The 27,925-nt window shown below is 46.1% G+C and overlaps 1 protein-coding gene across 1 annotated transcript in view; it reads left to right on the forward strand.

The window, feature by feature from the left end:
• The first annotated feature begins 15,591 nt into the window (after positions 1-15,591).
• Positions 15,592-27,925, forward strand: part of TGFBR1 (transforming growth factor beta receptor 1) — a 74,635-nt gene continuing 62,301 nt past the window's right edge. Inside the window, exon 1 of the mRNA XM_024197574.3 lies at positions 15,592-15,724. Coding sequence (XP_024053342.1) covers positions 15,646-15,724 — 79 coding nt within the window. The 5' untranslated portion in view covers positions 15,592-15,645. The remainder of the gene's footprint in view (positions 15,725-27,925) is intronic.

Below are 27,925 nucleotides of genomic sequence, written 5' to 3' on the forward strand. Positions count from 1 at the left end.
CTGGATCAGTCTTGTTATCCGCAAAACATCCTGGTCTACAACGAGCCTCTGTTGGATGATAGTGGCTCAGAAAATCTTGTAGGGTTTCCTGTACATCTGCTCAGTGCAAATAGGCTTATCCTTATCTGCTAACTTTGTCAAAAATCTTGCGTAGTCTCTGTAACATGTTTTATGGTGCCAGACTTCAACTGTCACATAATCTCGTCCTTGTATGTGAATGGCAATGCTTTGATCTTCTTTCAACTCAGCATCTCTTTTTAATTTTCCTGCACAGGCAACCTTAATTCTGGCATTTCCTAATTCCTGAATGCTTGACTTTGCAAACTTAATGTTTTCAATGTAGTTTTTGTATTTGTAACTTAGTTAAAATATTTATATCTACATTGCTTTTTATACATCTACAAACTTTTTAGATCTTATCTACTCCCATTTCACAATAACCTGCTCCAAAATATTCAAAGGCATTTCTCCTCAGGATGGCTAACAAAACAAATCAATTTGGGTGTTTCTATTTCAAGCCATTTTGGAGAGCTGAGGAATTAAAAAATAAAACAAATTAGAATAATTTTGAAAAAAATACATTACAACTACATTTTCAAAATACCATAACTTTAAAGCTCTCTTTGTCTGATCTTTACCAAAGTTCCCAGAAAAAAAACTACACTGGGATGAGATGCAGTAGTTAACATATCAGGAAGATCAATTTCTTATTTAGGGGAAGTAAGAGGAGTATTGAAAGTTTGACTTTTAATGAGCTAGCTTCAACTTTAGATATGGAATGGCTACTGTCACTCTATAATATTAAATAAAAGTGCCCCTAGAATGGAACCTGAGGACACCCAATTATTAACCTTTTGACATAATGAAAATTGACCATTTATTCCTACTCTTTGTTTTCAGTCTCATAATCACTTCTAATCCATGACAAAGCTCATGCCAAGACTACTAGAGTTCCTCAATCAAATGGAAGCTATACAAATGAAAAAGATATATTAGATCATGCACTTGCACTTTATCTCCTTGTCTGTGAAGGAGTTTCCCCTACATTTTAAAATCTTTTGTCAAATCTGGTTTTAAATGTTCCAGATGGTGGCATTTCCACCACTTCCTTTGGGAGGCTCAGCCCTGTACTGTCAAGAATTTTTTTTTTATACTCAGTTAAAATTTTCCATTTCTTGATTTCATCCTATTACTTCTAAACCCTCTCTACATGACTTAAGAGACCTATTTTCAGCAATGGCTCCCACTAAACTAGCGCTGAAAACAGTTTATTCACTAGTATGGATGTGATGAAAACATTTTCAGCACTGTTGCAGTAAGAACTCTTGACACTTGTTTCCACTGATGTTGGACTTGGTTCCAAAGTTTCATGGACACATTTCTATTGGGTTTTAGGTTATGTAAAGATCTTGTTTTAGCAACATTTAAGACTGGAGCCAGGTTTAAGTTGACAGTGTCTCTAACGTCACTGGTTAGTTGTTGCACTTCAGTATGGAACAGGAAATGCTTATGGCATCATCAGCAGCAGGAGACTTGAACATCCTTTCAGACTTTATTAGGAGAGGAAATCACAACCAAAGTATAAATATCAACATTTCCTGAAGTTTGTGATTCATGAGAAGTTTTACATAAACAGTAGTTAACATTCAATAATAAAAATACTTATATATATAAAAAGTGACACCCATGTTTTAAGTTCCAATGTTTCATGATTTGCCATGATAAAGAATTATTACAATAGACCAGTACCAATGACTTTAGGATCTGTAATCTTCCAAGCACCACCTTCACCCAGTGCCTCCTGCCCTCAGTAGCCATAAGCCATGGTGTGATATGGCTTCCAACAAGGCCATTGATTTTTGACCTGTGTATCAAAAGCTATCAAGTCACTGAGCAATCAAGTCATGATGCAACTGCACCTGGAATATTACATTCAACTTTAGCCACCATGGCCAAGATACTCAAAGATATGTAGGTGCCAAACTCCAATTGATTTCAGTGGTAGCTGGGAGCTAAATGCCTTTGAGGATCTCAACCCACCTTACCAGAAAAATATTGACAAACTGGAGGAAGTTCAGGGAAGAGCAACAAAAATGGTGATGGGGGTGAAGGGACTGATTTATGGAGGGAAGTTACACAAGTATAACTTCCCCAAGAGATGATTAAACGAACGGAAGATATGATAAAAGTACACAAATAGCTAAAGAGTATTAACACCAAGGAGGAAGAGGAATTATTCGTTGTGATACACAAAGTAAAACTAAGGTTTCATCTACACAAGCAAAAGGACAAGTTGTCAGCAATGGGTCCTGCTGAAATTGATTTGAAAATGGTTTGACAACATATTTTCAGCACCATGGCAGAAAATATTGAGACTATTTTTGGTGTTATTTGCTGCTCAGATCATATGCATTTCCTTTTTTCTACATCCAAGGAGCTACAGCTGCTGAGAAAAGTTAAAAGGATAATTGTCAAGTCAAATTTGCCCAAAATTTAGTTGCAACCTGGATGGTGCAGAATTGGGAACCTGAAAGTAAATCTAACTACAAAGGAAAGTGAAGCTGCCTTCAAAGATTTTCATTGCCCAAGTTCTGAGAAATGAAAAAAGGAAACAAAAACCATAAATAGGTGCAAGAACATGGGATTTTAAAATTATTTCAGTTTTAATAATCTAAGCCCCCAATACTACAATGAGCTCTGTTATCAGACACTAGATTCTTGTAGAGCCCGACTGAAACCTTAGTGCCACTCATTTACATGACCACACAGTTTTTTCCCTACTTGGGTAGTCAGCAGAGTTTGAACCCAGGAACTTCAGAGGTACAGCACTGATCTTGTCTAATTGAGCTGAATAAACAACTTGCAGGGAAAGTAGGCTGTTAATCTTTGTGTAGGAACAGAGAGATTATTTTACCTCTATTTGGCACTGGTGCAACTGCTGCTGGAATAGTGTGTCCAGTTGTGGTGTCTACATTTCAAGAAGGATAATCATAAATTGGAGAGAGTTCAGAGAAGACCATGAGAATAATTAAAGGATTAGAAAGCATGCCTTATAGTGATAGACTGAAGTTGCTCAATCTATTTATCTTAAGAGAAGATGAAGGGGCAACTTGATTACAGTTTACAAGTACCTACATGGAGAACCAATATTTGATAATGGACTCTTGAATCTAGCAGAGAAAGGTGTAACATGCTCCAGTGCCTGGAAGTTGAAGCTAGACAAATTCAGACTGGAAATAAGACATACATTTTTAACAGTGAGGAAAATTAACCAGTAGAACCATTTACTAAGTGTTGTGGTGCATTCTCTATTACTGGCAATTTTTAAATTAATAGTGGATGTTTTTCTAAAAGATATGCTCTAAGTGTCTCCTTTCTGGCCTTTGAATCTAAGTGGACAAGCCACTAAAGGTCACATACCACATGCTTTCTCACTGGATTACAAAACTATTTGTGAGACAGCAGTGGGATGTTGAGTATCCAGATTCTTAGGGGCTTGTTCCTGGCTCTGGGAGCTGGTCTTGTGGGGACAGCACTAGTTACAGAGATTATAACCAAGCACACAGGTTTGGCATATCTAGCTTGAAAAGCAGTGTGGGTGAGAGTTGAGTCTATCATATTAGATTCCTGTAGTCTATTCCCAGCTGTGCTTGAAATGACCTTGTGCAACCTTTTAGTCACTTGTAACTTAGTTGCTTAGTTATTTGTAAAAAAGGAGCAAAGATAGTTGCCTGCCTCCTAGAGTAAGGATTTGAAGCCCTGGTTAGTAATCAAAGTTGTGAATTGTACAGAAATAGTAAATGACCTCAGTAAAACAGGGTGAGAGCAGAGCCTCTTATTTCTTAGCTCCCACACTCAAACACCTTTCTCTGTGTCAAAAAGTATTCTTTGTGGAAAGGATCTCTTTCAGATACATGCATGAGATTTTACCTGATCTGTGGGTATAATGGGGTGGCCTACCCCTTTCAAGGCTACAGGCTTGGAGCCAACCAGTACTGTCCAATGAGCCCTGCCTGTCACACCTGGCATAGGGTGCATAGTTTAATTAGTAGAACCAACTGGATAAGGAGGAGATGATTGTCATATAAAGACCAGCAGGATCACATAAAGAAGTTGTTACTCAGGGAGGGAGATGACTAGAGAAGTAGGGATGCAAGTCCATAGAAAGGGACTCTGAGGTTTTTGGGAAAGGGCTTTAAGCAGGGAAGGCCTGGATGAACTTGATGGGGATTTGAGAACTTTGGGAATGATTTTGTTTATTGTAATGAAGTCCAGCCCCAAGGTAGAATTCCTGATGATGAATATCATTGGATGAATCCCTGATTGTTCACAAGATATCATATTTTAAAGTATTCACAGGTTTTTGGCACCAGACAGAAATGTAGGCTAGGACACTTTCAACATCTAAAGCATCCTGGCTCAGACAAATCCTGCTCCATTTTGATCTTGGTCTGAGCTGTTAAGACCTGAATATATTGTGTGCAAAGTGACTCAATAATGAGCAATGCCTGCTGAAGGATGTTTGTACTCTAAGGAAAATAGTACTCAGCCCTTTGTTGTAACCATACTGGAGAAATGCCAGGTAGGAACAATTTCACTCTAGCCTCAAAATACTCTAGTCCTTATAGTAAGAATGCAAGTTAGATGTCTTGTATGTGTATACTACAATAGCTGTCACTCATTTTGAAGATCCTTTCTTTAATTCACTTATTTTCTAGGGCCATGATTTAAAAAAAAATTCCAAATGCTTATGGTAAAATTATATAATAAACATGTATAAATATACCTTTTTACAGAAGAACAAAGAGACAGTCCCCAACAGAGACCCTTGCTCAACTAATAAATTTGGGATCCATCTACTGGAAGCAACTTCTAGATTTGAGACACCACCTCACAAATATTCTATCACTACCTTGCCTCTGCAAGCTTAAATCTCATCCATTTGCCTACCCCCTTGTTAGCTTCAGCACTGTAGGACCTTTTAATTACTGTAGTAAATCAGAGAAAATTAGATTTGTTAGACAGTCAGGACTGAAGTCCTATAGGGCTTTATAGACTAGCAGTATCTTGAATTACACCCAGAACCAAACAAATAGGAAACTAGTGGTGTTGAAATACTGGAGCAATATGTTCTCATTGATAAATGACATGAAACAGGTAAGCAGCCTCACTCTGAACCAGCTGTAGCTTCTGAAGGGTCTTCAAGAAATGCACCAGGTAGAGCACATTGTAGCAATCCAATCTAAAAATGACAATAGCATGGATTACTGTCATGAAATTTAGGGATAAAGGTACTCTTTGCTACTGGAGAAAAAAAGGATCTGTGTACCCCCTCAATTTATGTACTTGAGGAAAAGGTAGGGTACCCTTAAAAATTGGTGCAGAACAAACTACGCCTACTTAATTTTAATATCCTTCCCCTTACCAATTAACTTCACCCCATTTTCTCCAAAAAGCACCTTAATCAGCTTGCTCTCATCTAAATTTCATTCTTGACTAGGTACTGGGTAAACACAGGCACCTTGCTATTTGGGTTGGATGAAAATGAGAAGCCACTCTGAATATCAACAACACCTAAACTCAGATTAATTTGCACTCGCCTACACAGGTATCATGTACACACAAAATGGAAAGGGTGACAAAACAGACCCTTCCAGAACCCCACACAAGAAATCCATCATGAGCAATTGCCCAGAAACAGCCTGTGATCTCTGAAAGCACAGAACCACTGAAAAGCAATACAGCCAAGCCTAGCTAGGGTTTGCAGACAAATTAACAAAATCTTATGGACAATAGTAGTAAAGGTTGTTGACATGGGTAAAAATTTCAGGAAAGGATTTTGGCCCAGATTCTCAAAGATATTTAGGCACCTACATCCTATTGAGTTCAGTGGAAGTTTAAATATGTTTAAGGATCTGGGCCTTCCTAGGGTTGGCTGGGAGAGAGTTAATGTTCTCTCTGTGGGTAGAAGAATGAGCACAGCTGCATGTTGTCTTGAGTGCAGGCATTGCAGGATAGCAGGGCTGAGACACCTGTGGTGAATTAGATATTTTTGCCAATAAGAGGGAAGTGTCTCCTCTCTTCCTCCAAGTTATAGGATTAGTTAGCTGTCATTAGGAGGCAGTGCTAATGGTAGGTGACTGCATCCTTCTTCCCTCCAGTATGGACATATATACCTGTACAAAATGTTGTTAAAGTCCTTTAGAAACCAGGCTGAGGGATGCTTTTAAAAAACAAAAAAACCTCAATGTAAAAAAAAACCCTGATGTTTTTGCTCTAGCTCCAAAAACCCTGCTGGTTTTGCTCTAGCTCTAAAAAGCTTAGATGCATCAATCAGACTTCAGGACCCTGCAGTATTAGCTCCCAAGCTGGCTATGGCTTGTTGGAGACACAGATACAGGCTCCTGGATAATGTTCAGTCCAGTCCAGAACTTAGGGGTTTAATGTAATAGGGGCTGTGCATCCTCTTTCCTATGAGCTACTCTGGTTCTGCTCCCTTTCAGCCAGAGATCTCCCTGTGTTCTGCACTTGATTTATTGAATCCTGCTGCCATGGAAGGAGAACTTAAAATTCAATAAGCTTGCCAAGTGCAAGAAAGGTATTCTGTTCTCTGACTGTGGGCCTAGTTATTCTTACTGGGGAATATATGAACTGTGCTGCTGAAAGGACTGAACCCAAAAGGAGGTTTTAAATTCTTGTAGGATGTACCCACTGCTGTTGGATCTTCAGAAATTCTAAAATCCTAGTCAGGTCTAATCTGAAGCTACTAGAAGAGTGTGGGAAAGCTACTTAGCTGGCCTTGAAAACTGTTTCCAGCATTGACCTGGTATTGAGCCAGGCAGTCTGGTAATAACCTGGTACTGAGATTGCTTTTGACTGGATGGTGATCCAGACTGCTTATAAGCTATATCCCATAGGATAGAAAGTGTCCCCTCTTGGATAGAAGCCACTTACTCTAAGAAGGTTCCCCTTCACCGTGGTCAGAATTGAGCTGTCAGTGCAATCTCAGGGTTACCATAGGCACATAAAGCCTACTAATGGATAGCTAAAATCAGAGCCCAAGCCTTCTTGAGCTCAGCATATTCGCCTCCACTATTCCTCCACGTGCTAACTGTCCGTTTTGATTACTCCTATGATTTGGAGTCCACCCCAGGCAGATGTTGTACCTACACTGGAATAAACTGGAACTGTAATTCACTACTGGCAGTAACAATGGTGGAAGCAAAACACTTGGGCCCTGGCTATGCTAAAACTTTCCACCTTGCTACTTCCAGGAGAGTTACAAACAATACTGATTTTAAAAGCTTGTAATCCCTGCTTTCAATGGTATAAAGCACTAAACTTGGATACAGTGTATGTGCATATGCAGGTATCAATCTCTACTGTAGTTTGGTTATAGGAATTTACAAGCTCAGAGCTGAAACAGAAGCCTGTAAGCTGGAATGGCTTAATAGCTACAGAGCAAGGGTCATTGTAGGTTATAAATACAGCAAGCTGCTTAGAAGCAGACTAAGGAACTGACAGCATCTTAACAGCTTCACAAATCCATTAGCTTGGAGTAAGGAGATTGTTAGCTGTAGATGCCAAAGAACTGTGCAAGGAGGGGAAACCTCAAAAGGTCTGGCTCGTTCTATATGAAAGAGCTGATAGTTTGCTGGGGGAAATGATGGAGACAGTTATCTGAGCAGTCCAGTTAGTAGTTCTGAACTAAGTACTTGAGAAGATTCACAGACCAATATTCTCTGAAGGACTTGAGTTTCAGTCCAACCTTGGGACATATTTGACAGTCCAGTAACTGAGAGCTTTGATTAAACAGATTTTGGATTATTCAGATTTGAATCTTGTTTTAGGCACTAATGAAACAAATCAGGTAGTGTTCATAAACTTTGCAAAGTCAAATAATTCTGGATTTTTCTTTTATAAAGCAATGAAGTTAACGCAAAAAAAAATTAGCATTCATGTAAAATTAATTTGGCAAAATCAAGCACCCAAAATGCTATATATTCAGAAACTTGGTTTCTCCTGTTAACTTGGCCACACCGGACATGTAGTATTTTATCTTCCTGTATTCCTTGTTAAATACAACTTTTATGCATTAATCAATTATCAATGCCTCATATAAAATAGGATGTACAACAAGGTCAATTAACATTGCAGTGGAAATTTTACTTGAGACTTCCTTAATTTAGAGTGCTTGGCTTCATGACACTAACGCCCTCTTGCTCTGATACTAAATGTACAGACTTATCTTTGGAAGGTGAGTTCTGCATCTTGCAGTCAAGTTGACTTTTCAGAATTCTCTGAGACAACATATGCCCTGATATCTACTAAATATAGGTATTATTTTGTAGTTTTCAGTGTCCAGAGTTAGTTAAATTTCCTGCTATCTTGGCTTTCCTTAGTCCTACATTCTTAAAGCCAAGAGATAAAAATGTTTAGTGTTTGTATTTTAAGGAAAGCAACCCAGAAAAGGATTTTTAAATAATATCTTTGATCTGAGTCTATCACTACCAGGCAGCCTGAATGGTCTTTCTTATCTTTTTCCCCCTACATCTTCACATTGATTCTTTCTACAATTGGTTGTAATTTTAAAGTCATGTGAACTTCCTTACTATACTCTTTTCCTGAGCTAATTTCTTCAACCAGAACTGAATCTTTTATATGGAACTGAAGTCACAAATTCTTTCTTCTCTATCTGCTGGTAAGAGGTACCCAATGTCAAAAACTGATAATAGGGACTAGGGAGAAACCAAATTAGTGGTAAGTAAAATTCAATGGTAATGAATTAAAAATTACTATGGATCTTCCCTGTTAACTTGTGAATGAGTAAAAATAGGGAAGCTTCTAGAAGCCAGTAGAAATTTACCACAAGATAGTACTGGAGTCTCTGATTACATGGTGTCTCTGAAACAACTGGCATTGAATCTTGGAAAAGGACTTTCCTCTTTCTATTAGAATCATTTCAGGAGCCCCATAGCAAGATATTGGCATAAATGGCTGACCAATTTTCTTGTGTAGCGTATCTTGTTTTTGCCATTTTGCTTTACTAATCATGTTGTATGTTCAATTATTTTTTTAGGTTGAGACTTACATTTCTGATTCCTATTTGGACCAAATGCAAGCCTCTGACCTTGCTTCCAAAAAACTTGTAAGTTTTCTCTCTCTCCTCAGGTTTTAATTGCACTAGCAGATGATGAAACCAATCACATCATCCTGTAACTAGCATTAGTTTATTTATACTAAACTTGTTTAGAATTAGGATAATAGGTGCTGGAACTAGGGGTGCTGCTGCACCCCTAGCTTGAAGTGGTTTCCATCATATACAGGATTTACAGTTTAGTTCAATGGCTCTCAGCACCCCACTATACAAATTGTTCCAGCACCCCTGATTAGTATGCTCTTGAAGTGATTACAATTCTAGTAGTATTGATTCCTATATAGCATCCTTAACACACAGTATCACACCGCATTATTCAGAGTCAAGTATAAGCTAAAGAAAGGAGGAAAGACTAAATGTAAAGAGGAAGTGGCTCAGAGGGAACTTTTCCATGAAGATGCTACAGCACAATATTTATTACTCCAGGTGAAGAAGTGCTATGTAACATTCTGAAGGTGAGAAGTTTATGCATTCTTAAAGTTTTCATTTGATTTAGCTTTAGAAATTGCATAATGTATTGAGTATCTCAATGCCATGTTATTTTGGCAAAAACAAAATTCAAGTAGATGTGCATCATTCTGTAAGATCCAAAATAAAGTGGTTGATTGTATCAGTCCTAAATGAGATAAGTGATTGAAAGAACACATCTAATATCAGGACTGCCAGCTGTATGAGTTTTCTCTATAGACTAAAGGTTTACAGGCCATCCTATAGGTCTGTGAAAAAGACTTCTTAATCTATAAAGAACTGCTGTGGTTGGCTGTCTTTCCTCACACCCCTGCCTTCTGAGGAAAGGCAAACAATCAAAACTGCTGTACAGTAACTCCCCACTTAACGTCTTCTCGCTTAACGTTGTTTCAATCTTATGTCCCTGCTCAATTACAGAACATGCTCCATTTAAAGTTGTGCAATGCTTCACTATAATGTCGTTTGGCTGCCTGCTTTGTCCACAGCTGGCAGCCCCCCATCAGCTCCTCTGTGCCCCACCACAGTGCCACCCGCTGGCAGAACCCGCAGATCAGCGCTTTTCCCATCCTCCCCCCGCCTCCTGCCCGCAGCAATCAGCTGGCTTGCAGCATTCCGGAGGGAGGGGGGAGGAGCGAGGACTTGGCACACAGGCTACCCCTGCCTCCCAAACACCGCAAACCAGCTGATTGCCACGGGCAGGAGTCTGCGCACCGAGTCCTCGCTACTCCCCCCTCCCTCCTGCCCCCGAATGTCGCAAGCCAGCTGATTGCCACGGGCAGGAGGGAGGGGGAAGGAGCAAGGACACGGCGTGCGGAGTAAAGGGAGAAGGGGGGGGAAGAAGAGGCGGGTTAAGGGTGGAGGCTTGGGGGAGAGGGGGACGTGGGTGGGCTGAGGGTTGAGCCCCCGCCCCTGGTGTTTGCAGAGTAGGGGAAGCTGCCGCTGCGCAACGTGCTTCTCCTAGCCTACAGCACCTTCAGCCTCCTTGCCTGCCTCATTGTCTCTAGTGCCAGTGGGCTGTGCCTGTGTGGGGTAAGGCGGGGGCTCCTCCCAAGTATAGTACTGTACTGTATGGCAAAAAAAAATTGCCCTGGAACCTAACCCTCCAGCCCCCCCATTTACATTCATTATTATGGGGAAATTGGATTCGCTTAACATCGTTTCACTTAGTCGCATTTTTCAGGAACGTAACCACAACGTTAAGTGAGGAGTTACTGTACATGGCTAGGAGCTTTTTTCTCCCTCACAAATATGACTCCCCTCCCCTGCCTACCCACAGAAGGGTCAGTCATGCGTGGGCTGTGAAGGGTTACCCAGCTAGACATGAAGCTCCTCCTCTCTGGTTTTAATGCTGCCGCTCTCCCAGAGTTGTGGTGAAGACTCTTTCCTACTCCCCATCCACTCCTGAGGGAGATGAGACTCCCAGCTTCTTTCCCCAGTTACCAAAAGGGGAATGAGGGAGCAGAGCAGCTGAGGAAAAAATGGAAGCCCAGAATCTTAAGGGGTGTGTTTAGGATGGACATAATTTGTTTGGGTTCTATGGGGGGGAGCAAGTTAATTCATTGTAAGGAGAGTGTGTGTGTGTGTGTGTGTGTGTATATTAACTGGAAATTGGAGAACTGGTTGGTGCTCCTTTCCCTTGGTGTGGGTCCCAAGTAATATGGGAAGAGCCCACTAGGCTCAGGGCCCTTGCACCATCAACCAACCACTCTTACTCCTTGTTTAGATTGGGGATTTGCCCCAGTTACAGCTATTGGTGTAGCTGCATTGCTGCAACCCTTGGTGTAGATAAGCAAAGCCACTACGTACACCAGTGGTGGTGTGAAGGAATTGAAGTACTGGATTGATGGGTAAATTGGATAAGAGGAACAGAAATGAGAAAATTTATGCCACAGTAATGTGAAAGGGGAAAACCTGTTGAGTGCTGGAATAGTGGTGGATGGAAGATAATGGAGGGGAAAAAGGGAGTTTGAGTGCTGCAGTAGCCATAGAATGAGGGAGGATAGGGTGTTGTCCTGACAAAATCCTGAAACAATTGTCCTAAAAAACCTTGCAGTGAGAACAAGCTGTAATGTTGCAGTGTCCATTTTGCAAAACACATTACTTTAAAAGAGGGTCAATCAATTCCTTATATATGTCTAATATTTGGACAACTAAATGTATTTTGTACTATCAAATTTGATCATTATGTACAGTTTCTGTTTGAATGTAATGGGCTTATTATAACTTATGTCAGATTGTAAAGATGTTGGCTAACTTTTCTCTTTAATGATATTAAGAGTACAAAGAATTTTGCTCAGCAAAAAAAAAAAATCAATTTGGATGTTTATATCCTATAGTGATGGTTGCTATGAAAGAAGGGGAAGGGGAAAGAAGGAATGAATAAATAGTGCATAGTTTTAAATTGTTAAAGTAGTCATGATTTTGTGCAGAGTGTTTGTATGCTTCCTACTACTAGAGAGCTTGTAAGAAAATGCAGAATGCCGAAACAGCTATTTGAACGAGACATCTAGTTCGGCGTTTTTCAAAGTTAGGGTCATGACCCAGTACTGAATTGCGGCATGTCAGGCACTGGGTTGCTCTGGTCAGCACCACCGACCGGGATGTTAAAAGTCCCCTCGGCAGTGCTGCCCAGCTAAGGCAGGCTAGTGCCTACCTGTTGCAACACTGCGCTGCGCCCCGGAAGTGGCCAGTAGCGGGCCTGGCTTCTAGGCTGGGGGGCTATGGGGCTCTGTGCGCTGCCCCTGCCCCGAGCACCGGCTCCACATTCCCCTTGGCCAGTAACTGGCCAATGGGAACTGAGGGGGGTGGTGCCTGCAGACAAGAGTCACGCGGAGCCACTTGCACGCCTCCACCTAGGACCTGCTGCTGGCTGCTTCCAGGGCGCAGTGCGGTCCACGGTGCCAGGACAGGCGGGAAGCCTGCCTCTGCACCCCAGCTGCACCACTGACTTGGAGCTGCCGGAGGTAAGTCCACACCCCAACCCTGTGCCCCAATCCCACGCCCCAGCCCTGAGCTCCCCCAAACCTGGAACTGCTTCCTGCACCAAACCCCTCATCCCCGGCCCCACTCCAGAACCTGCACCCCCAGCCCAGAGCCCTGACCCCCTCCTGCACCCCAACCCCTGCCCCAGCCCAGAGCCCCCTCCCACTCCCTGAACCCCTCATTTCTGGCCCTACACCACAGCCCTCACCCCCACCCTCTTAACCAGCCCTGAGCCCTTCCCTCACCCCAAGCCCCTCATCCCCAGCTATGTTGGGTTGCGAGCATCAACAATTTTCTACAAACTGTGGGTTGGGACCCCAAAGTGGGTCACGACCCCTTTTTAATGGGGGTCACCAGGGCTGGCATTAGACTTGCTGGGGCCCGGGGCCGAAGCCCGAGTCCACTGCCCAGGGTCAAAACTGAAGCTTGAGCCCCACCACCCAGGACCAAAGCCCAAGGGCTTCAGCCCTGGGTGGCGGGACTCGGGTTACAGATTCCTACCTGGGGTTGAAGGCCTTGGGCTTTGGCTTTAGCCCTCCTGCCTGGGGTGGTAGGCTCAGGCTTTGGCCCTCCTGCCTCGGGCTGTGGGACTCGGGTGGGCTCAGGCTTTGGTTCCCCTCTCCCGCTGGGGTCGTGTAGTAACTTTTGTTGTCAGAAGCGGGTCACGGTACAATGAAGTTTGAGAACCCCTGGTCTAGCGTGAGCAAAAACAGTCACACTGAAATAATATTTGAGCTGCTGCATCCTTGCTGGTGGCACTATTCTCTTGTATATGGCGCTAAGACTTATGGAGTGTATATAACACTGTTCTTTGTGTTGCAGTAAGTTAGATAAATGTATGAATTCTTCCCCAGTGATTTGTGGGAGAACTTGTCTGCCCTTTCTGGGTGAACTTGAGGCAGGGGTGGAGTTTGGGGAAGGAAATGGAGGACTAGCAGCATCAGAGTGACGCTAGAGCCTGCACCTGTATTGTATTAGCAGCTGACACCTTGCCCTCACTGGAGCGTCAGCGTATACCACAGATGGTCAGCCAGCTTGAGTTAAAAGCAGCACTACACTCAAATCTAAGTTCCCTCTAAGCTGTGTGGCCGTGCAGCTGCCTATTAAGCATTATGCAGGCACTCAGGGCTGCAGTGGGGAGAGATGCCTCTCCACAGGCCCTGGACCTGCTGTGGCCAGGGGAGAGGTGCCTCTCCCACCAAGCCCAGGTGCTGCTGCAGGGAGAGAGAGCTGGGGGGAGTACTCTCTTCCCCACTGTAACCCTGGGGAGCCCCAGTGCACCCCAAGTCCCTCATCCCCCAGGCTCACCCCAGAGCCTGCACCCCCAACCAGAGCCCTCACCCTCCTGCACCCTAAACCTCGGCCCCAGCTCCCACACTCCGAACCCCTCAGCCCCACCCCGCCACATGAATTTTATGTGCACATAGCAAAATTTATTCCACACATGGGTGTGAAAAATTAGAGGAAACACTGACAAATTAAGAGATTTTGTGTGTGCATGAAACTTTAGCCCATGTCTATACGTACAGCACTGCAGTGGCGCAGCTGTACTGCATCTGGTGAAGATGCTCTATGCCAGCCCATCAACATAAAAAAATCACCTCCACAAGCATCAGAAGCTGTCGGCAGGAGAGGGTCTTCTGCCAACATAGCACTGTGCACACGAGCACTTATGTTGATGTGACTTAGGGCTGGTCCACACTACCCGCCTGATTCGGCGGGTAGAGATCGATCTTCTGGGATCGATTTATCGCGTCTCATCTGGACGCGATAGATCGATCCCAGAAGCGCTCCCCCGTCGACTACGGAACTCCTGCTCGCCGAGAGGAGGAAGCGCTGTCGACAGGGGAGCCTGCCTGCGCCGCATGGACCCGAAGTAAGTAAATTTAGTTCGATCTAGGAAACGTCGACTTCAGCTACGCTATTCTCGTAGCTGAAGTTGCGTTTCCTATATCGATCCCCCGCCCCAGTGTGGACCAGCCCTAAGGTCCCTCAGGGGGGTGGTTTATTCCCACACATTTATGCTGACGTAGGCTGTAGTGTAGACATAGCCTTAGGTAGTGGCAATACTCAGTTTAAGGTTGTAGTGGAGATAAGCTCTTTGATGTTGCAGCATTTTCAAGACAAGTTTAAGTGTGCCTGAGAGCTGGCCACTGTTTTTTTTGTGTTCAATAGTGGAAGTGAATTTGGTAGGTCCTAATTGTAACCTTACCTGGTGCCTTCCATACTTTAAGATTTACAAAAGAATGCCCAGTGATAGATGTATGGCTGCAAGGACTTATTCAGGAATTTCCTTGCTTTCTGTAAATCTGATTTGCTATGATGCTGGGCTCTTCCTACGTTAGGGGGAAAGTTCTCTGGGTGCTGTCCTCTTTAGACAGTGCTCGAGCCTCGAGCACTGCTGAAAGCTTTACTTGCTGGGTGTGCACAATCTCTCCCCCCTCTCTGTTCAGCGTGTTCCCAGGGCAGCCTCCAGCCCTGCTCCATCTCTGTCGCCTCCTTACTTAGCTCCGGCGGCCCTGCTCCCCTGCCCAGTACCAGGCCCGGCTTTGGCTCCCTTGGTTCACGCTGAAGGCGGAGCGAGCTCCCTGTCTCGGTCCGTGTGAGCAGGAGGGAGCGACAGGGCAGAGGTGGCTCTATCCCGTCCACACTCCGCCCGAGCGCGAAGCGCCCCAGCCCCCGCACGTGCCCTACGGCCGGGCCCACAGCGCAGGGACAGGCTGGCTGGACCCTTGTCCGCGCGCGCGCCCGCCCAGGGGGAGGGAGACGCTCCCCTGTGTCACTCACCCCGCTTCGCGCTCCCCGCCCCGCCCCGCCCCGCCCCCTTGGCCTCGCGCCGAGCCGGTTGTATTCTCCAGACTCTTGTTGTTGTTCGGAATGTCTGCAGCTGCCTAGGAGGCGGGGCTAGGGGCGGGGGCGGCCAATCAGGAGGCGCCTGTGTGTCAGCTACATTATATAGTGGCCGCAAGGGCGAGTGAGTCTGAGAAGCGGCGGCGGGGACGACTCGGGGCCGAACCTTGGCGCGAGCGGGCGGCGCCATGGAGCTAACGGCCCCTCCGCGGCCCTGGGCCTTCCTCTGGCTGGCGGCCGCGGCGCTGCTGCTGCCGGGGGCGGCGGGTGAGTAACGGGGCGGGGGGGCGGCTCCGCGGGTCCCCGCCGGCTCCTTTCAACAACATGGCGCAGGGGCCGGTCGGGCGGAGCCCGGAGCTCGCCTGCCTTTGTTGGCCGAGCCCGGCGGCTCTGGGTCCGCGCAGAGCAGCCGCGAGGACTGATGCCGTTGAGAAACGTGGCCGGGCCGGGCCGATCCCATGGTGGGGGTCCGGGGGGTCCGCAGCGGCTCCTCCCTCCGCTGTCCGGGAGCGGGGTGAAAAGGGCACCGAGCGCGCCGGCGGCCGTCCCCTTCCGGCGGCAGCACCCGCAGTCTTGTAACCCGCTATCTGCGCCCCTGGCCCCGGGGCAGCGCCGCGAGCGCCTCGCGTCACGCGCTGCATCCGGTCCTGAGCCGCCTGCCCCCAGCGTCTCTGCTCCCGGCCGATGGGGTCTGGGGAGCCCGGGGGTGCTGGACCCGGCTCGGCTGTGACCGCACTGGCAACATTCGCTCTCGTTCCCTACTCGTGATCTGGGGTTTGGGTGGCTGGAGCAGACCCTTTGACCCTGATATAAAGACTTGGGCCAGTTGGATAAAATGTCTTTCCTGAAAACTTCCGCCTCCTTTCCGAGGTATCCCGTTTTTGTAACCGAAACGGGGAAAATCTATTATGTGCTGCAGGCTTATTGTCACAATGTAACTGTTTCAATGTGATTTACAAATGTGCGGAGGGGAGTTAGCATCAGCGGTGGAACTACATGTTGCATGTTCCAGCTAGGGAAGGTAAAAACACTTTTTTTCTTGAGTCTCCTGAAGTAGAGTCACTTCTAGCTCAGTTAGACATCCGCTTGCAATACGCTGGTATTATGTGCTCATGCACACCAGATATGTGATCAGATTAGGGTGACCAGATGTCCCGATTTTGGGGGCTTTTTCTTATATAGGCTCCTATTACCCCCCCATCCCGATTTTTCACACTTGCTATCTGGTCACCCTAGATCAGATCTGGCTTGGGTGATTGGTTAGGTTAAATACTGTTTAAGTTGCAAATCTGTGCCTTGTACTTAAGCACCTTACATTTGTTCCCACACGGTACAAAATACGCATTTTATAAATAAGTACAGCATACTAAAATGTTTACCTGGCTCTTTGGGCTCTCTCTCTCTTCCCCCAGCAGACTCCTGCTGTAGATCTCATGTCAGAACAATATATGTGAAGGATATTGCAGGAGCTGCTTTGTGATTTTAGGGAACTAAAGACAATAGCAAAATTGTGCCTTGAATTCTCCAAATAGCAAATGTGATATGTTTGGTAGTGGTACTTTGTTTTAACGTTACTAAATGAGATATTTATTAACAGCCATAGACCTGCTTAGTTACATAATCTTCATATACCTGCTTTCTGTAACCCAGCAAATTACAATAATGAACACAAAGAGGTGTGTGTGTGTGTGTGTGTGTGTGTGTGTGTGTGTGTGTGTGTGTGTGTGTACATACATACATATATAAAATCCATATGCATAGTCTTTCTTTTTTTTATTTTACTGAGTTACTACTTAGGCAAAAAAGCAATACTTCTAGTATATTGCATACATTTTGTAACTTTTTTGTTACACTTTTTTTCTTAAATTGAAACTTGGAAAGCTTCAAGACTTTTTTTCTTTTGCAATCAGTGTTAGGTGGTATGTGACTCTGAGACCTGCCTTACAGTCTGGGTTTTACCTAAATTGTTTATGGTTTCTCTGCAGAAGATGAGTAACATCTTAAACTTAACCTTGAGCAATAATAGTGTAATTTGTATTCTGCCTAAAGTTGTCTTGCACAATGAGGATAAGTTAATTTGAGGAAAATAAAGGTTTTGTGACATGGAAGCCATGAAGAAAGCATGAAGTTAAATACCTTGTTGCTTCTGGCTTTCTTGGACAGACATAGCAGCTTTTGAGCAACTTAATCTTCTTAACTGTGCCTGTTTCAAGTTTACATTATGTAGAAAATAATTCTATCTGCTAGACAATATTTACAGAAAGACCGACCACTCTGAGCTCTGAACCTTTCCCTGGGCATACAGGCTGGTAAGTGCTTAAGTGACAGGGCATTCTGTTTCAGCTGAGCCATTAAGTGATCCTGTAGAAAGTGGGATCTTTCTAAGTCACCGGCTTCATTAATGTGTGCTGAATGATCAAGAAAAGATAGTGATAGTAGAAAACATTTGTATGTATGCTTTCTGATCACTTGCAGAGAAGGTACAATTTTCAGAGTTAATCTGCCTATGATGTAATTTTTATGGAGGTCAGCCATAATGACACTCTAGTCCAGGGGCCGGCAACCTTTCAGAAGTGGTGTGCCAAGTCTTCATTTATTCACTTTAATTTAAGGTTTCGCGTGCCAGTAATACATTTTAAGCCTTTTTAGAAGGTCTCTTTCTGTAAGTCTATAATATATAATTAAACTATTGTTGTATGTAAAGTAAATAAGGTTTCAAAATGTTTAAGAAGTTTAATTTAAAATTAAATTAAAATGCAGAGCCTCCCCAGACCGGTGGCCAGGACCTGGGCAGTGTGAGTGCCATTGAAAATCAGCTCGCATGCCATAGGTTGCCTACCCCTGCTCTAGTCCTATACAAGTACTAAACCTAAGAATTGAACCCTGTGTCTGTTTTGTACTAGATTTGGTTTTCAAACTTTGGGCTATCACTTAGACTATATCTACACTGCGCACCTTACAGTGGTGTGGCTGTGCGGCTGCAGTAGCCACTGTTTGTTACCCAGAGAGAACTCTCCTAATGACACAATAAAATCGCCCCAAATGAGGGGCAGTAGCTTCGGCAGCCGCTGTTGGACACTGTCCACACCGGCGCTTTTTGTCAAATGTGTTGTCATTCGGGGGTATTTTTCACATCCCTCAGCAACAGTGCCTTAATAGAAATATTCCTGTAAAAGAAGTTGTTTTCTAACTCTCTTTTCTTTTTAGTGTTGCCTAGACTTAATCTAGGAACCACACATAGCAGTTAAGTGAATTATCTTTTTCTTGTTTGAAATAAAACTGGTATAGATGTTTTGTTTTTGTTTTTAAGATGTGATAACAGAACATATAAATTCATGTTACTAAAACTCTCCCATTAGAGAGCTTATTGGGGATGGGGGGGGGGGGGAGAACCTGTATTAGTGTGGGGAAGCAGATGGAAGAGTATGAGTGTGTGAATTTTTAACTTCATTTTAAATGTTTTTAAATACACCTTGCTATTGCTTTCTTTCATAGAGGCAATCCAAGAAACATAACAGAATTAAGGGTGTCGGTTTTTAAAGTTTAACTTTCTTCTGGTTCACAAAAACACAGATGAAAACAGAATAATTTTACATGTAAGATATCAAGTTAAATAAATGATCTGAGGTCTTGTTTCTATCTGGTTTGAACGCTGTCTTGGGAGTAGTTAATTGTGAAGTTGGATGACCCATTTCTTGGCATTGGCACTGCAAAGGAGAACCATGTTTCTTCCTCTTTAGTTGGAACCCTCTGAGTGACTTCTTATAACTTGTTAACATTTACAATTAGTGGCTCAGTAAACCAGTTCTATTCTGTACTTATTCTTTAGGAGAAATGCTCTTTCATTGGAAGTTTTGGCTGAGAAAGGAGTATAAAATGGGTCACATTATGAAAGTTGTCCTGTGTATGATATACCTAGGGCTGTCAATTTAGATACTTTATGACCTTCAGTAAGTCATTTTTCATAAGTTATAAATACCCTGATTTCTATGGGAGCTATATATATATATATAAAAAAAGACCAATACTTGCCCCAAAGAGTTCACCACTTAAAACACTGTTGCAGCTCATATTGGCTGTCGTTATTTGCACATACCTCGTTTTCATCTTGCATATTTTATGTATAAAACTTACTAATTCCCTTCCCTATTCTGCTTTATCTTTTAAAAATTATTGCCCTTGATAACCTTTTTTTCTTCTCCAATTAAGACTTTTTCTTAGTGTAATTTTGCTACGTTCTCCTTTCCTTTAGACACCATGGCCGTCTTTCCTTTTCTCCCTCATGTTCTCAATTCCTGGCAAAACTAAAAATCCAGATTAGTGGCCTGGTGCTATCAACTTGGTTTGTGAAGTCCTGCTTCTGTTCTAAGAGACTTTTAAAAGCTTGGCCCCAGGAGGAAGCTCTGGAGCTTCCTGTCCCACATGATTAGAGTCAGAGTGCTGAGGCCCCAGTACTACTGCTGCCTGTGGTGTCCATGGTAACTTTTATGCATGTTTTCTTATTTGTAAAATAGAGATAACTACCCTTTTCATAAGGATGGTGAGTCTTGCTGAGTTCGTAGAATGCTTTGAGAGCCTAGGAAGAAGGGCTGACTGCCTTTTTAGACAGGATTTAGGTAGTCAGGTCACCACCCAAAATTCACTTTGAAAGCGGTATCACTTGGTATCACTTGCCTTACGCACTGTACATAGGCATAAAGGGTGGAGCTGCCTCCGACCTCTCCTCCCCCTTGGTTCTTTTCTATTGCCTGTGCAAGTATCTTCTCTATCTCATTATAGATATTATAGTTTTACCCATTGGTGTAGAGTAGTTAGTTTTGGCTTAGCTGAGGTGTGTGGTTTTTTTTTTAATAATAATGGTTTTTGACTTTTCCTCCTGATAATGGTCTTGGTGCTGGAGTTATGCCTCATTCTCTAGGCTTCAGACTCTTGTGGCAAGCCAGAGCCGGTTAGTGACCCACACCCCAGCTGCTTTACATGCTTGGGAGAGCCTCACGATAGGGACAGGTGCAGTTAGCTGTAAAAGGTTAACGTCCCAATCCAAAAAGAACAGGGCACTTAGACTGAAGTACGGGCTATTGGAATTATGCTCCTTCCTCCATCAGAGTCACACGCACCCAAGTCTGGGTATGGAGTGTCTTTGTATCCGTCAGCAGTGCTCTTCCTGCTATGGCTGTCCAAGACAGATGGATGGATTTAATTCATGCCAAAGAGGTACTGCATGTCATCTAAGGACTCAGTAGCAGTCCCTCAAGATCGGAGGCTCTACCAAGGACTTGGAGCTGGGCTCAGAAAGGAGGCGCTCCCCAGAATGAGCCTCAAAACGGGAAATAACTGACTGCAGAGCCCAGGTCAGGCCTGTTGAGATCAGGCACTTTGGGAGTTGCTTCACTGTTGTTGCCTCAGATCCTAGTGCCACAAAATCAGAATGACTTCCCAATACTTTCTGCTCCTGAGGAGTTTGTGGCTATGAGAGAGTTGTTGTATCTCTTGGTACTGCCTTTCCCTGCAATTCACAATTCTCGCTTGGCACCAGCACTGAAGGTACCAACACTCACAGCTACCCTCTGCACCATGGGGGACTACTGGATTTGACAATTAGTGTACTGATTAAAATGGTGCTGTCTAGGGGGAAAGCCACAGATGATCTCGCAGGTATCCCCTTTTCCAGAATCTGAGCCTGCTTCTGTGGTATTGATGAGGATAGCACATCCAGGGTCTGAAGGAGTGGATTCTTCAGATTCTGAAGTGTTCATGTGCATGTCAGCCTGGACACATCCAGCAGCCTGTGTGCAGTGCCTGCCCACCCTGATTTCAGCCTCAGCTCTAGCATTGAGCATACCACAACGACCCTTGGTCTGCTCACGTTTGGACCAGGGTCATATCAGTGGCCTTTTTGGAAGCTGTTGGGGTTCCCTTCTCAATCCAGAGCACCCCCACATCCTTCCCAACCTACTTCCTCTGCTGGTTGCTAAGAATGTCAGTGCCATAAGCAGTTCACCCTCAATAGTGGGCCTGGCATCTGCAGGGATAGGAGCCGTCTCACAAGCTATCCTGAAAAGAGTTGCAATGGGATCATCCCCAAGAGCCATTGGCATCCTCCTCCTCATCTCCTGATGAGGCTGTCGTGGCAGAGCCTATTTCTCCACCACCAAATGACCCCCAAAGCCGGGTAGGAGTTGTGACACATGGCTTTGGCTCTGGACACTCATCCAGAGCAGGTCCAGGAAAAGTCCAACAGGCTTGTGGACACTTTAATATTAGTGCCTCCATTGAGGAGAGCTCTGCTTATTATGGCTATTCTAGAGTCTACTAAGGTTTTATGGCAGACTCTATCATCTCTGCCACCTACTGCAAAAAGAGCAGAAAGGCGGTATTATATCCCCTCTTAACAGGTCAAACTTTTTTTTGACAACAGTCCCCCTCTGGGCTTTCTGGTAGTATCTGCAGCTAATGAAAGGGGATGCATTGACACCAACAAACAAAAGGAAGCAAAGAAACTAGACCTCTTTGGAAGGAAGCTTTATTCCACAGGAGGGTAATAGCTTCACATTGCAAACCAACAAGCTCTGCAGGAGCACAACAATTTTACCCTGTGATATGCAATTCTGAAGTTTGACAAGCTTCTAGATGAGACAAAACAAGAATTTCAGACGATTGGTGGAGGAGGGCAAGTTAATTTCCAGAATAGCTCTGCAGGCTGATATACATGCAGCTGACTCTGCATGGCCTCTTTCCTCCTCCTCCTCCTCCTCCCCCCCCCCCCCAAAAAAGCGCCTATCCTATTTCTTTTGTACTTGGGCCCATATCACTGGATGCATGGGGTTCTAAAGATGGTTGAAGTGGGATACAACCTTCTATTTCCCCCTGCCTCTTCCCCACTGTTTTTCCCCCCATAGTGGTATCTATCGGGGCAGCACAAGCACCCTACACTGCCTCATGCATGCAGGCATAAAGGGTGGAGCCACTCCTGACCCCCTCAGTTCCTTCCAGAAAGATGCTGATAGAAAGGGGGAAGAAAAGCGAATCATAGAATGGACACATGAAACACATTTCGAAGAGCAACAGTTACAGAAAGGTTAGTGCAATCGTTCACAGAAGAAGAAATTACTTTCTCATTCTACTGTAGGTGACTCAAGTAATCCAAATTGGAGGTGGGCTTGGAATCTATTAGAACAGGGATTGGAGGAACACTCATCCAAAACTGGCATAATTTCTAGACCACTGAGAGATTGCATACAAAGAGGCAAAACATATGACTAATGATCAGGATGCCATTCTGCAAATGTTTAATGTGGGAAAGTAATCCAGAAAGGCTACAGAATCTTCTGAGGACCTAGTCAAATGACCCAGTGCTCTATCCAGATGCATCATGTTAGCCAACTAGTAACATAACCAAATACAACTGGATAGTCAAGTGGATAATGGACAGCCTTTCATTGTGCGTGCAAACATGATGAACAGCTGTGTCAAGACCCAAAAGGCTTAGTCCAGTCGAGATTAAAAGAAAACTTGAACATCTAGAATATGAAATCTCTCACCTTCACTGAGCTTTTTCACAAAGCCTCATTAGTTAATATGAAAACCGAAAGCCTCCTTAGTTAGAAGCCTTGGGTGAAGATGAAGGTAAACTTTGTGTAGAAAACTGTATGCAGAGAATCTGACACCAAGCACCCTCAATTCCCCCCCTCTTCTGACTGACATAACGGCCACCAAAAATGCCACCTTCATAGAAAAGTGCAATATGGAGCATATCACCAGATGCTCAAAGGGGAATCCATCAGCTTGGCTAAGCCTAGATTCAAGCTCCATGAGTAGGGGTCTATCAAATTCACAGCCATAAAAAACTCATCCCAGACCGTGAAATCTGGTCTCATTATGTGTTTTTATCCTATATTATACAGAATTAACGGGAGACCATCGTTTCTCAACGGGCCGCTGGGGGGGCGCATGTGGGGCAGTTTTGCACCGGGCCCCGCAGGGGCCCCCACGAGAACGTCGGCAGCTCCCCCTGCCTCCGCCTTCCCCCATCCCTCAGCGCGCCGCCTCCAGGAGCGGTCCTGACAGAGCTAAAGTGGCATGGCTCCAGCGGGGCCTGAGCTCCTCCCGCTCAGAGCCACGTGGTAAGGGGGCGGGGCTGCAAGCTGTGGCCGAGCAGCGGAAGCTTAGGTCCTGTTGGAGCCACGCCGCTGCAGCGCTGTCCAGGGCTGCTCCTGGACGCGGTGCGCTGAGGCTCTGGGAGAGGGGGGAGGAGGGGGTAAGTGGCATGGTAAGGGGGCCGGGGCTGGTGGGGGGTTGGATAAGGGGCAGGGAGTCCCAGGGATGGACAGGGAGGGGGCAGAGGTTCGGGGAAGGGGGGGTGGTCAGGAAACAGGGGTTGGATCATGGTCGTTCCGGGGGTCTGTCAGGACCCGGGGGTGTGTGTGTGTGGGAATAGGGGTTGGGGGGTTCGTGGGGGGTGGGGTCCTGGGGTGGTGGTGGTGGGGGGGTGTCGTCTCAGGGGAGGTCAGGGGACAAGGAGCAGGATGGGTCGGGGATTCTGAGGGGGGGTAGTCGGGGGGCAGGAAGTGGGTGGGGGTCGGATAGGGGGCAGGGCCAGGCTGTTTGGGGAGGAACTGCCTTTCCTACCCTAAAGCTCATTAAGCAGTTTGAGGCTTGCAGACATCTATTTAAAACACAAAACCAAGCTGTTATCTTTTCCCTTAGGGCTACCATCCCTTTCACTTCTCAAATGCCAAATTATAGTCTACATTTAATTTCCGTGCCATAGGGAGATTCATGTCGGGAGGGTAGCTTCATTTAAAATTAGCCACTTTAGATTAATTAAAATTAGCCACTTTAGATTAACAGTGATAGTCAAGAGAGCCATGGGGGAGGGATCACATGAGAAGAGCAATATCCTACACCACCTATCTCCTTCCCAACCCTACCAAGGGAGACCCTTCCCCCCCCCCCCCCCCCATTCCCCGAGGCTCCAGAGGGGTTAATTCAGTGGTTCTCAAACTTTTGTACTGGTGACCCCTTTCACATAGCAAACCTCTGAGTGCGACCCCCCCCCCCCCCCCTTATAAATTTAACACTATTATAAATGCTGGAGGCAAAGCAGGGTTTGAGGTGGAGGCTGACAGCTCATGACCCCCTGAGGGGTCCCAACCCCCAGTTTGAGACCCCCTGGGTTAATTTAATTTTAGCAATTTAATTTAATTCACATGCATGTGCTATTGTGAAAACTGAAATGCTCAAAACATAGGCTCATCCCAGATTCTGGAACAAGCTCAAATGCTCAGTTCGTGGAGTATGTACATAAGCTATACTAAAGACAAACCCACAGTAACAGTCTCCAGTTTGTGAGGGACCCCATGGAGCCAGTCTCTAGGAAATAGATAAATGCATGGAGGTTAAGTCCATTAATGGCTATTAGCCAGGATAGGTAAGGAATGGTGTCCCTAGCTTCTGTTTGTCAGAGGGTGGAGATGGATGGCAGGAGAGAGATCACTTGATCATTACCTGTTAGGTTCACTCCCTCCTGGGGAACTTGGCATTGGCCACTGTCGGGCTCGATGGACCTTTGGTCTGACCCAGTATGGCCATTCTTATGTTCTAACCTAAATGAACCCAAAGTTATGGAGACAGATATGAGTCAAAGAAGCCAGCAGAGTATCAGAAACCTGGAAAAATCTCTGACAGGATGGGCTCAGGCGTTTGGTCACAAGCTGAGGTGGTTCAAAAGTTTTGGATTTTTTTTAAGCAGAATTTTTTTATTGTTTTGTTGTTTCAAACACAACAAGCAGCAACTATTTGGCCACACTCTTCTGAAACCCCATCCATGTTCAGGTTTTGGCAGACTAATTTCAGCTTTTCAATTTAAAAAAAAAAAAAAAAAAATACAACAAATTTTGAAGGAAAGCAGACATTGTCTGATTTTCTTTCTGCTTTTAAAAAACAGCTAGTTCTTCTTTGAGTGATTGTTCATGTCCATTCCAAGCAGGTATGTGCGCGCCGCGTGCACGCCAACCGGAAGATTTTACTATAGCAGCGTCCGTAGGGTCAGCTCCGGCGCTCCCTGGAGTGGCGCCCTCATGGCGCTGTATATAGGGGCCAGCCGACCCCCCACCCCCTCAGTTCCTTCTTATCGCCGGTGACGGCTAGCTGGAACTTCGCTTGCTCTTCAGCAATCGTGGCAGTGTTCTGTAGTTCTTGTAAATAATTAGTTAGTTTGTTTAGTGTTCGCTAGTTAGATTAGTGGGGGGGGGGGGTTCCCCACTTTTTCGTCGCCCTGCTGGGGCATGCCCGGGTCCCCAGGGTTCAAACTCTGCCGGGACTGCGGGAAATTTATGCCGAAGAGTGACCCGCACTCTTCGTGCTTAAGGTGCCTCGGAGAGACCCATCAAAGGGATAGGTGCATTATCTGCAGGGCTTTTCGCCCCAGGACTCTCAAAGATAGAGAGCAGAGACTTAAAGTCCTCCTAATGGAGGCGGCACTGCGGCCGCAATTGGATCCCGGGCCTTCTGAGCCGGCACCCAGCACTTCATCCTCGGTGCGCAGTGCCCTGGCACCGGAGATAAGTCATGAGGCCAAAGCCCCGAAACCCCGGCACCGGAGAGAGTCAGCGCATAAGAAGAAACCATCTTCTACAAGACGCCGCTCTCCATCGCCAGTGCCGGTTAAAAAGAACAGGCCGCTGAGGGAACAATCTCCCCACCGGGACGCTAAAGGTCCGGCACCGTCCACGAGTGTTACAGGACAACTCGCGCTGCAGACCCATCCGGCCATCCTGTTGACTCCCGCCCCGGAGAGGGCAAGGTCGAGTCTGGAAAGGCATAGATCCCCGGACACGATGGAGAAGGTGCACCTCCCATCGACGCCGGAGGCGTTTGAGGCCGCATCAGATCTCTTGAGCCTCCCGGTGCCGGCGTCGCCGCACCGGTGCAGAGAACCTCCGATTACTGCTCAGCCCCATTACCACTCTAGGGGCAAACCGGCGATGCGCTCACCGCGCTCTCCACGCCGCGCCACGTTAGCGGCACCGGTGCAAGCATCCCCTCCGGCGACAGTGGGTACCGCGCCTCCTATGTTCTCATATTCGGAGACTTCTGACTCAGAGGCGGACTCGTACCGCTCTAACAGATCGAGGAGCAGGCAATCGTCCTTGCGTACGAGTACTCATCCGTACCCACCGCAGTGGCATCAGCAACCGCCCCCACAGTGGCCGTTCTGGATGCCGTGGCCCTACCATCAGTCAGTGGGTCAGGCGTACGGGCCCCGCTCACGAACCGCTTCTGTTTCCTCAATGTCTGCGGCCCTGCCGCTAATGCCACCGCCACCGGCACCGCCGTCTGACAGGAGTGTGCCACAAGGGGACACGGCACCCCCTGGTCAAACAACGGCACCGACGGGGACTTTGCTCCCAACAGCGCAGGCACTGTCCAGCATTCCTCGTCGTTCGGTGGCAACCCCGGTACCGGCCGCGGTGCTGCATCTTGAGCCCGCACCGGCCGCGCAGCCTGAGTACCATGTGCCGCAGGCCCTCACAGAGGGAAACGTGGTAGATGAAGGGCCCCTGCATGGGACATCTTCCTCTTCATCTCCGGACGAGGCAGTAGCGGGAACTTCAGCGGCACCGGCCCTAGAGGACAATAGGATCCTTCAACAGTTCCTTACTCGAGAGGCCCAGAGCCTCTCGATACAGACTGAGCAGATCGAGGTGGACCCAGATCCCGTGATTGACATCCTGGCCCCGTCAGGTCCGTCTAGGGTAGCCCTACCTCTCATAAAGACCATTACGGACGCAACCCGCATCTTGTGGCAAACTCCAGCCTCATTGGCCCCTACGACCAAAAGGACTGAGAGGCGATATTTTGTTCCAACCAAGGGGTATGAACATCTTTATACACCCCCCCCCCCCCACCGGACTCCCTAGTGGTAGATGCGGCCAACCAGAGGGAACGCCAGGGTTTCCAGGGGGCTACTCCTAAAAATAGGCTAAAAAGTTGGACCTGTTCGGGCGCAAGGTATATTCAATGGGGGGCTTGCAGTTGCGCATTGCCAATCAGCAAGCCATAGTGAGCCGGTATGGACACAACACGTGCTCGGCTTTGTCTAGGTTCACAGACCTCCTCCCACAGGACTCTCAAACCGAGTTTTCGGCCCTGGTTGACGAGGGAAGATTGATTACCCGTGCTTTCCTCCAGGCGGCCTTGGACGCGGCCGATTCAGCCTCACGCACGTTGGCAACTGATGTGGTCATGAGGCGCGGGGCCTGGCTTCAAGTTTCCGGCCTCCCTCACAAGGTCCAACAAACGATCCAGGACCTGCTCTTTGAAGGGCCTACGCTGTTCTCAGAAAAGACTGATAAGAGGCTCCATAGCCTAAAGGATTTGCGGACCACCCTCCATTCCTTAGGCCTACACACCCCTGTTACCCAGCGTAGGCAGTTCAGGCCGCCGCAGGCCCCTCGACCGTACCAG

This window comes from Terrapene carolina, unplaced genomic scaffold (assembly GCF_002925995.2).
Source record: "Terrapene carolina triunguis isolate 2854851 unplaced genomic scaffold, T_m_triunguis-2.0 Scaffold229, whole genome shotgun sequence".
In the NCBI taxonomy this organism is placed as follows: Eukaryota; Metazoa; Chordata; order Testudines; family Emydidae; genus Terrapene; species Terrapene triunguis.